Source organism: Coregonus lavaretus, assembly GCF_964263955.1.
Source record: "Coregonus lavaretus genome assembly, chromosome: 11".
Classification (NCBI taxonomy): Eukaryota; Metazoa; Chordata; class Actinopteri; order Salmoniformes; family Salmonidae; genus Coregonus; species Coregonus lavaretus.
In genome coordinates, this window is record NC_139998.1 from 16,060,595 (window position 1) to 16,072,115 (window position 11,521).

The following is an 11,521-nucleotide window of genomic DNA, read 5'->3' on the forward strand; positions in this document are numbered from 1 at the left end:
CACAGACCCGTCGCCAGACCTCAGTCTTAAGGGGGGCATATGAAATGCATGGGAGGGCAGGGCACAATTATTATTAGCCTACAGTACGTATATTTAATAATAAATTCCCTCAAGTGGGGGGGGGGGGGCACAAGCATTTTGGGGGGCGGGCCCGGCCCCCTATGGCCCGCCCATAGTGATGGGTGTGGCTCAACACACAGGTGCTCATATCTATGAACCATTGCAAATGCACCACCTAGGACATTAGCCCTTTCTTTACTTGATACAGTTAACGTTTCTTTCTACCAACACTGGAATTCCATCATTTTTACCCTTTCCCATCATTTTTTAAAAACATTTTCCAAACCCCAACAATTTCGGTCCCTCTATAGTGGAGCAAAGTTCCTGCCATGCCTCCCTTTTCGCTGTCTTAAACGTTCTTCTCGCCATCGCTCTCTTCCTTTGATACTCCATGAGAATCCTTTCTGTCAAGCCATTCTAGTGTACCCCTAGTGCTACTGTATACATCCCTTTCCTCCACCACCTTTGAGCACTCATCTGTCCACCATGGCACCACCCACGGCCTTCCTCCCCCCAACACACTGGAACGGACACATCTGCATATATAATTACAGAAGTTACTGCCTCAGCGCACTCCTTTAGAAACGTTACCTATCCAGCCTCTTTTTATCCGATTTACTGCATCCTAAAGGCTGAGTTTAATGTATGTCATGAATAAACACACCTGCTTTTAAAGGTATAGTATGAACATTTTGATCGTAAACAATTTATTTTGTGATCCTACAGCATAGAATTACATATGGGAATGTTTGTGGCTATTACATATTTATCAAAGATTCTTACGATCTATGGAGTCATCAACAACACAACTTCGGGCCATCCTATCATTAGATTACAAATGTTACAATTGTAACATTCATGAAAAGCAAGGGAGTTATATAAACACAGTTTATCGCAAATTTGTCAAATAGGCCATAGGTCTATCAAATATTAATAAACCCACGTGAGCGGAAATGTGTGATATCATCACCAAAACACTGCGCTGGCAGAATACTCTTTCTTCATCTGCGGATGTGACACGCATACAGATAGCAAGAAAATGGCAGGGGGTGGTGAAAAACATAATGGTCTGTTGAAACAGTACTGACTTTATCTAGTATAAATTATTTTCTTCTTAGTTTCGCGTTGTTTACCTCCATTTAGGAAGCACTATGGTCGAGCAGTCGGATCGCGCTCCACTGCTGGACTGGGAGGAGATTTCACCAGCCGAACTGACCCAGGCGGTTCCCCCACCAGCAAAAGAAAATGGATCGGAATCGAGTCCGCCAGACGGCCGTTCTCTTGGCATCACCGCGCCTGGCATAGGCTGGAGCACCAGATCTGGGGGTCCAGCAACTGTAACAGCTGTTCCGAGTTTAATCGGGAGCCCAAGCCCTGGCCACCCTGGCCCATGGGATGTTCCCAGTCCCATCAATGCCGACCCTGGAATATCTCTGAAAGTACGAGTGGGATGGGAGGAAAAGGACCAAATAGTGGCTGTGTTTGTGGTAACCTTTGACACAAGATCCGGTGAGAAAGAGCGATGGCGGGCTATTTACCTTACTGGGCACAGTGGGGTACTGACTCATGCCATGGAAGTGCGCACATGACCTTGCAAGAAATGCCTACTGTTCTTTACTTCCCAGCTCTGCTTATCTACACTATTCAAAAATGACCCAGTATGTAGATACCCAAATCAGGTGTTGTGGCAAGCATTTATTTACCAGTGAGCACAGTTTGCCGAATTATTATTTTCTTCTGTCGTCATAAATTTCAACAAGCTCTGTAAATTTAGATAATGAGAATATGTCATTAAAATGTGATAAAATTGAGTAATGCAGTAACCTAAGCGCAAGTTTTTCCCACTTAAATCAAACGAACTCTTCCGACCTCTCGCACAGGTTGGGAACCTACATTCATTATAATTTGATAATTCAAACCCACTTGTAAAGTTTGGAAATATTCTGGATTTCTCAGTGGTTATAGCAACAGTGGTGGGAAAAGTACCCACTTTTCATACTTGAGTAAAAGTAAAGATACCATAATAGAAAATGACTCAAGTGAAAGTCAACCAGTAAAATACTACTTGAGTAAAAGTCTAAAAGTATTTGGTTTTAAATATACTTAAGTATCAAAAGTAAATGTAATTGCTAAAATATACTTAAGTATCAAAAGTATAAATAATTTCAAATTCCTTATATTATTCCTTTATTAGCCAAACCAGACTGCACGGTTTTCTTTTTTTTTCCGGATAGCCAGGGACTCAGACATAATTTACAAATGAAGTATTTGTGTTTAGTGAGTCCGCTGGATCAGATGCAGAAGGGATGACCAGGATTTTTTCTTGATAAGTGCGTGAATTGGACAAGTTTCCTGTCCTGCTTCAAAATGTAACGAGTACTTTTGGTTGTCAGGGCAAATGTATGGAGTAGAAAGTACATTAAAAGTAAAAGTGAAAGTTGTCCAAAATATAAATAGTAAAGTTACCCCAAAAAACTACTTAAGTACTTTACACCACTGTATAGCAATATATAATAATATATGCCATTTAGCAGACGCTTTTATCCAAAGTGACTTACAGTCATGCGTACATACATTTTACATTTTGAAAATTGAAATTGAATGTAAGATAAAATGTGGACGGTCAGAGATGGAGACATAATGGATGAATCTCATTCTCTCACAGTGAAGTGTACAGTTTGGAAACTCAAGTTTATGTGTTTGTGTGTGTCAATGGCAGGTAACATGGTGGAATGGTGCTTACCCCAAGATGTGAATCTTGACGGAGTGGAATTCAAGTCAATGGCCAGTGGCTCACACAGAATCGCCAACGACTTCATGTAAAACTATTCCCCCACCTGAACGAACAGTGTTAATGACAGAGGACCATCAGAGCCCTATCAATAATCTTTATGATGTTGTATCACAGGCGGCAGTTGGTATCTTAATTGGGGAGGACGGGCTCATAGTAATGGCTGGAACGGCAAGAATGGAATGGTAATGAACACATTGAACACATGTGTTTGATACCATTCCATTTACTCCATTTCAGCCATTAATATGCTCTGTTTTCCCCCCAGCAGCCTCCTGTGTGTTGTATACATTCACAACATTCATCCATGTCTATTTTCTTTTTGCAGATATTTCCGTAAAGGCTGCTACTTTGGGCTGGCGTGTTTTGCTAACATGCCTGTTGAGAGTGAGTTGGAGAGAGGGGCACGGATGAAGTCTGTGGGTATTCTGTCTCCCTCTTACACCCTCTTATATCGCTACATGCACTTCCTGGAGAACCAAGTTAGGTAAGTACTGTTGTCTGTCTGTCCATCCTGCTCTCTATCACCCGGTTTCCTCTCATGTCACTCTCTTTCTTTCTTATCCGTCCTGTTTCACATTCCTCCCCTCATTTCCTTCCTCTTGTCCTCCGTGTGTATTTTCAATCTTCTCATCTATTAAACATAAACCCTGAGTCAGTGCCACTACCGTCACTAGAATCCATTTATATGCAGTCTTTGCATGTAATCATTGAAATGGAAGAAACCCTGACTGTCTCCCTCAGAAACGCTTGTCTTTCTGCTTGAAGCTTATCTCTTATCTCATTGACTACGCATAAAGAACTGACACATATCCAGCTCATGGTAGAGATATATGCTTAGGGGGTTCAGCTTGACTTTATACAGTACAGATATACTTAGCCTATGTTGATCCAGTTTAAGTACTGCACCACTTCCAGTTCCCAGGGATTATCCCAGTTTTAATCCAATCAAACCATGCTGTGATGAGTCTTCGATAACATTCTCTTTCTCACCAGTGTTATGCTTGAGATGCCGACTGCAGTCAACATTTAGAAAGTGTTTAGTGTTAACTATAGGATATTATCTAGCCTAATCAGTGTGTCTCTCCATGCAGACACCAGCTGCAGTGCCCTGGCTCGTACTCTCCTCTGGAGGCCTTCTATGAGGATAAAAAAGCTGTGCTGCACCCAGCAGGGAACGGACTGGTTACTGCTTGTCCAACCAGCTTCTGGGTCCCAGCCATCAACCGCTGCATGCACCCAGAGATGAAGGTCAGGACCCATGGCCACTTGAACTTAGATCATTGATGTTACTGTGCGGTTGTTGATTGTGGATAATTGGGAAGTCAATGATTGGTTTAGGTGCGTTTGTGCATTTTGAGATATGTGCATGTTAATCAGACTTCCGATGTCAAGGAGAGATTTTGGGCAGAAGTTAGCATTTTGTCCATGCTGAGCAGACTTATCCAGCCTGGAAAACCATGACCATATCAGACAGCCTGACAGTCTGTTGTTCCCTCTCTGCCCCTTCCAGATCACCCACCCGGCCGGCTGCATGTCCCAGTTCATCCGCTTCTTTGGGGAGCAGATCATGGTGCTGTGGAAGTTTGCCCTGCTCCGAAAACGCATCCTCATGTTTTCCCCACCGCCCGTCGGTGTGGTGTGCTACAGGGGTGAGATGGAGCAGCTGAACACACACACACACACACACACACACACACACACACACACACACACACACACACACACACACACACACACACACACACACACACACACACACACACACACACACTTATACAAAACCTCACAGATTTGTTTTTCAGATCTTATTACAGTATTACTGTATATGTCACTGTGTGCTCTCTGTCGTTGTAGTTTTTCATGTTTGTCTTGTACTCCTCACATAGTGTACTGCTGTTGCTGCCTGTCCAACGTCTCTATACCTGGGATAGGTGTGTCTGTGCCTGAGTTCCGCCCCTTCTTCTACATCAATGTGGCAGACATCGCTGCCCTTGCGACAGAGATGTCATATGTGGCTTGTTAGTGAGACACTAAGCTCTGATTGATAAATGTAAATATGTATGAACCATGGTGTGTGTGTGGTAAGGTTAATAAAACATCTCATTGTGTCTTAAGGCACCACAGAGAAGATATTTGAGGAGAAGAAGGATCTGTATGACGTATACATTGATAACCAGAATGTGAAGACACACAGAGATAGTCTGCAGCCACTGCTCCGGCTGAACGGGGCAGACCGGGAGAAGTATAGGAAACTGAGCGAACAGAGGTAAACAGACAGTGATAAATGGTGGCAGACATTTTGAAGAGATGATGATGACAATGATGATGAGGATGATGTTATGGTCTTTTCAGGCAAATGCTACTTTACACTCAGGAGGTGGATGCAGACTGCACATCAAATGAGGAGGACCTCTTTATCCTGTAAGTGTGTTTACATTACAGTAACAAACTGTATATTTCCTACCTCTTAAATGTAATGGCAACATTTAGATTTCTGCCTAAATAGACGTACCCAAAAGTAACTGCTATTCATGTGTAAGTACATGATTCTGACATGCAAAAACATGGTATGTTTTGAAAGAAGACATCTGAGAGATTATGAGGAAATTATCAGAAACCAGATAGGAGTTACATAGTTCAGAATACACAAGATCAAGCATACACAAAATAACCATGTTTTTGTTTTTTTATTTGGAAAGTCATCTTTCATTGACAAGCTATAAGCGAATTAATGATGACCAGAGCTGGAAACACATCAGATGGCTTCCACAACATGTTAACAATATCAGAAAAAAAATGGGATTGATAGACCTAACAACTAGAAATGGGGCAGATGTTTTAGTAAGTGGTGTCAGGTGTGGTCACAGGACGTTTCCAAGTGTCCCTAAACCTCTTCAAAGTGGCATACAGTGCCTTGCAAAAGTATTCATCCCCCTTGGTGTTTTTCCTATTTTGTTGCATTACAACCTGTCATTTAAATTGATTTTTATTTGAATTTAATGTAATGGACATACACAAAATAGTCCAAATTGGGGAAGTGAAATGAAAAAATAACGTGTTAAAAAAAATTCTACAAATATAACATAAAAATAAAATAAAGGGATATATTGTTGTAAGACACACAGAATTACAGAATGACTACATTTACTAAACGACATTACTGTAAAGTAAAAACACCAAGCCTAAACTTTATCTGTGCAGTGACTCACATAGAAGGTGTGAAGCACACACAATTCAAACAGAAACACTTTGGAGACAAAGGCAGAGGTGAGAACCACAAATAAACAATGGCCATGAGTGTTTAGTGGCCTCTCCAAAGTTACAAGGATGAAACTTACAACAGCAAACAGTGAACTAATAAAATAATAATAATAATAATAATAATAATAATAATCATATGAAACATAGACAGTAACTATTTTGGAATTATATATAATTGGAATTACTTGTTACATAGGCCTATGTAAACTAAATCCAAAGCACAAAAAGCAGACAACTTATAAAAAGCGAAATACATAAATAATTTACTTACAGGTCTAAAAGTGGATCCAATCCTTCTAGAAAGCAATCTTCGTCGGCCGAGTCGAAATCCTCGTTATCCAAATCGCTCCCCTGATCCGAGTCCGACTCCAGTATTTTATTCAAAGTTTCTATGTCGGTATACTTATTTATAGCTGCCTTCTTTTTAGCTTCCTGTTCGATATTCTTAGTTTTTACATTTTTCCCCACTTGAGAAGCCATCTTTTATGCTAAAGCTATGAAATTGCAGCGATGAAATCTGTTTACAATGTAATGTAGCGTGCTCGGTGCGTCTCGTCTCTGAGCCAGGTAGCAATTGTTTGCTTTATGCATAATGTCATGCCCTGACTCAGAGGACGCTTGTATGTTGAGTCAGGGTGTGTATTTTCCTTGCTGTGTTTGTCCATGTTGTACAGTCTAGTATGTATAGATCTATGTTGGCCTGTGTGGTTCCCAATCAGAGGCAGCTGTCGCTCATTGTCTCTGATTGGGGACCATACTTAGGTAGCCTATTGGCACTAGTGGGTTGTGGGATCTTGTTCCAATTAAGGTATGTTGTGTTGTGCTGCCTTGGACTTCACGTTTCGTTTTGTTGTTTTGTCGGTTGTTTATTCCTTTAAATAAACATGTATGCATATCACGCTGCGCCTTGGTCTGACCCGTTCATCAACGAACGTGACACATAAAAGGTTCTAGGCCTTGCTTTGTCCCACCCAGGTCAACTGCATATCCCTGTCAAGGTGCCATAGTAGCCAATCCCCTGTGTAATTTATGCCTACAGTGCAGGCGACATCATATTTTTGATGCGCAAAGATATAGTCACTCTGCGAACATTCGATGTTGCCATTAAGTCATACATCATCAGATAACATTGGCAATAGGCTAGGATTTGTTCCTACCAACCTAAGGATTAATTTGATACCCCCCATGTAGCTATAGCTCAAACACAGACCAATCTAAGCTTACCTTGTAAGATGTTTGGTGAAAACGTTGTGTAAAATAAACATTTTGACTCTCTGGGCTGGTGATCAATAAAGGTAGGTCACAGGCAGACAAATAATATATCCTCATGATCTGTGGAGTCCCGGCTTTCGATGTGTATCAATGTATTCTGTGTTTATTTTGTTTATACTTCACAATGCTAACCAGAATGTAGGTAGTAGCCATCTTGAAAGGAGGTCATCTGCTCGGCCTGACCTTATATATTCGTATGCCCATATATGTTAGTAAGTCACACCAAAGATTTTGAAAGCAGCGATCAATAGCCAAAATACTCAGCTTTCCGCAGACACCCTGCTTTTGCAGATAGGGGCTACCATTCTCATACCAGACTGAATTGAAAATAATAAAATAATAGGGTCCCCAAATATGGGAACTTTACATTTAAGAGGTTTTAAATAAGAATTAGTTTGGGCTTAGTCTGGAGTCTTCATCAAACCTTCTTACAGAATGTCCTCTGTTCTCGCCAATAGGTTTTTCATGGAGCAGAATAACCGTATCTTCCAGACTCTATCAGAGGTGGAAGCGAGTGCGGACCACACCCTGACTGCAGAGCACGTGAGGGCCATGGGACTGGACCCCCAGGCAGACCGCACATTCCTGGAAGATCTGCTGGAGGTCTATGGCATTGATGTTATGCTGGTCATCGATAACCCCTGCTGTCCTTGAGCTCTGGCTGTGGCCTGTTCTCTCTTGGTCCTCTGAAGACACTGCCTCCTTCTCTTCCTCCCCTGGCGTCCTGCCCAGTCAAAGGCCTGCAGGTCTCTCTCTCGATCTCTCGCCCGGCTCCGGGATATAGCTGTCTATGGCCAGTGTTAACTCAGCGACAGCTCACCTGGTAAACTGGGCCACAATGATAGATGATAGATACTGCCTGGACTCTGCAGTGCTGTCTGGCTACAGTCCGTACTAAATTCAACAACCACTTGTCTTGTTTTTCTGTTCACTTGGAATCTGTTCTCTTCTCACCTGGATCTGTTCTTGGATCACCAGGCCTAGTCACTGGAGGTGGAGCCTTGTTTGTACTGCTCCCAATACTATGGAGCACTGCTGACCAACAGAACCATGGATCTAGTATCCAGTGTGGAGCTGGATAATTAGTTGTTCCTCCCACTTCATTAAAACTTCATGGAAATACAATTCTGCCATAGCACCAAGCACTTTTTCTTACACCTTTACAGAGGATTCTGCCTAATCATGTACAGTACATTCGGAAAGTATTCAGACCCCTTCACTTTTTCCACATTTTGTTACATTACAGCCTTATTCTAAAATTGATTAAATTGTTTTTTTCCCTTATCAATCTAAAAACAATACCCCATAATGACAAAGCAGAAACTGGTTTTTAGAAATTTTTGCAAATGTGTAAAAAACACCCCTGAAATATCACATTTACATACGTTTTCAGACCCTTTACTCAGTACTTTGTTGAATCACCTTTGGCAGCGATTACAGCCTTGGGTCTTTTTGGGTATGCCGCTACAATCTTGGCAAACCTGTATTTGGGGAGTTTCTCCCATTCTCTGCAGATCCTCTCAAGCTCTGTCAGGTTGGATGGGGAGCGTTGCTGCACAGCTATTTTCAGGTCTCTCCAGAGACGTTAGATCGGGTTCAAGTCCGGGCTCTGGCTGGGAACCTCAAGGACATTCAGAGACTTGTCCCGAAGCCACTCCTACATTGTCTTGGCTGTGTGCTTAGGGTCATTGTCCTGTTGGAAGGTGATCCTTCGCCCCTGTCTGAGGTCCTGAGCGCTCTGGAGCAGGTTTTCATCAAGGATCTCTCTGTACTTTGCTCCGTTCATCTTTCCCTCGATCCTGACTAGTCTCCCAGTCCGTGCCGCTGAAAAACATCCTCACAGCATGATGCTGCCACCACCATGCTTTACCGTAGATTTCCCCAGATTTGTGCCTCGACACAATCCTGTCTCGGAGCTCTACGGACAATTCCTTCGACCTCATGGCTTGGTTTTTGCTCTGACATGCACTTATTCTACTTCAATGCTATAATGGCGGTCCGCAAACCAACGTTAAAGGTGCATGCCGCCACCTACTGTGCTGGAGTGTGTGGTCAATCACAGTTTACAACATTTCTAAATCCTGAGAATTTTTTTAAAAGAGCCCTACTAACTTCTAATAGACCCTCCCCATCCCCAAAATCCCTTCCAACCCCCCCAACCTCTCTTCAACATACTTACAACAATATAACAACACATGCTCCACTGTTTCATCGACCATACACTCCAGACACAAACCATTCACATGCTGCAGAATTTTTTTGGTACCCTTCCCCAGATCTGTGCCTCGACACAGTCCTGTCTCTGAGGTCTACGGACATTTCCTTTGACCTCATAGCTTGGTTTTTGCTCTGACATGCACTGTTAACTGTGGGACCTTATATAGACAGGTGTGTGCCTTTCCAAATCATGTCCAATCAATTGAATTTACAACAGGTGGACTCCAATCAATTGTAGAAAGATCTCAAGGATGATCAATGGAAACAGGATGCACCTAAGCTCAATTTCGAGTCTCATAGCAAAGGGTCTGAATACTTATGTAAATAAGGTATTTCTGTTTTTTATTTTTTATACATTTATAAAACTGTCTAAAAACCTGTTTTCGCTTTGTCATTATGGGGAATTGTGTGTAGATTGATGAGGGAAAAATTGTATTCAATCAATTTTAGAATAAGGCTGTAACCTAACAATATGTGGAAAAAGTCAAGGGGGTCTGAATACTTTCCGAATGCACTGTATGTTTTACTACAAAATATTAATGTGATTGTCACTTTACCATGACTTTGTTTCCCAAACTTCTGCATCAGGTCTGCTATAACTGAGAGTAAAGATCACATATGGTTTTCACTCTCTGTTTTCCTCTAAAAAACAAATGCTGAAGTTGATCAACCATTTTTTTCTGTATGAAAAAAAGGAGCTTTGTGAATGTTTGCGTATTTGTAAAATTTCAATAATCAAGAAAGTTAATTAAGAAGAATCTGAGTCACATAAACATGAAAACCTATTTTGGTCAAATAGGAATACAGTTTTTTGTCATGATGTCAGCTAATCATACACATTAAAAGGGAAAGATGTATCATGCAGGGTGTATTTATTTGAACTAATGCCCTCATCCAAGGAGGTATTTATTATGGAGCTGAGATTTAAAGGAATATTTGTTAAAATACTGTAACATTTCAGTAGAGACTGCACCTGTTTGTCTGACTCTGGTCTAATGCTGACACTCACATGGCAGACTACCCAGCAAACCAAAATTGGTTCTGTGAAAGTTCCCAGAACATTCATTAGGTTGTGGCAAATGTTCTCATAACACAAAAACGGTACAGTTGTGCTGATGATTATACAATATTTGAATAAAAAATTATCCTGATGTTGCAAGAATGTTCCAGAACACATTTAGTCTGTTCTTCACCTGGAAACCTAATGAGAACATTTGGGTAATGTTCTGTGGTGGTTGTTACAGATGTTGTGGACAAAATGTTAGTGAATGTTTGAACATTCCAATGATATTTAATTTAAAACATTTTCAAAAAATATATATAAAAAAAAATTGACATCCTAATCTTAGCAAATGGTCTGGGAATGTTCCCGGTTTGCTGGGCAGTCACTTGTAGGGTTTACGTGTTCCATGGTCACATTGAACATGTTTTTAATAACAAAATGTTTTTTTGCAATGTGACTTCTGGATAATGTGTTGTGTATTGTTTTATCAAGTTTCTTAATTTGATGTTTAAAATGGTCAACCTGGGAGACTTAAATGAATGTGATTCTAAGACACTAACTTATCATAAATGCTGCACCACACCACAACCTCTGGACTCTTGTTTGATGACCACATGATTATGTGTAAACTTGTTTGTGTTCTGATTTAATGGCCCAATGTTCTGCCAGCAGAGAAACTCTTATAAAAGTGCAGTCTGTCTGTCTTGGAGTGAGCAGGTGCTTCTCAAGTGGAGAAGCTAGCTGTGTGGTGTGTACTTAAGTTTTAGTTGGATTCAAACTGTGCTGCTGGTTTATCAATGACATTGTTGTAGATTTAATTAAATCCACGGGTGTGCTATGAGTGCAGATACAACTCTAGTGTTATTTTCTTGTTGGAGCTAGTCATCTGCAAGCAGGCATTATCTGTGCCCCGT

At 41.2% G+C, this 11,521-nt stretch overlaps 1 protein-coding gene across 2 annotated transcripts; it reads left to right on the forward strand.

Moving 5' to 3' along the window:
- Positions 1–1,059: 1,059 nt before the first annotated feature.
- LOC311136918 (DENN domain-containing protein 11-like) lies at positions 1,060–8,588 on the forward strand. 2 transcript variants are annotated; one of them, XM_084171233.1, is made up of 9 exons: positions 1,060–1,569; positions 2,780–2,879; positions 3,180–3,338; positions 3,946–4,102; positions 4,365–4,503; positions 4,741–4,872; positions 4,970–5,120; positions 5,207–5,275; positions 7,846–8,588. In XM_084171233.1, exons 1-9 carry the CDS (start codon positions 1,212–1,214, stop codon positions 8,039–8,041), a joined length of 1,461 nt encoding a protein of 486 aa, XP_084027359.1. In that variant the 5' UTR covers positions 1,060–1,211; the 3' UTR covers positions 8,042–8,588. The 2 variants fall into 2 exon arrangements, with proteins under 2 accessions (XP_084027359.1, XP_084027360.1); XM_084171234.1 differs by having other exon boundaries at positions 1,127–1,569; positions 4,741–4,785; positions 7,846–8,139.
- The last annotated feature ends 2,933 nt before the right edge of the window (positions 8,589–11,521 follow it).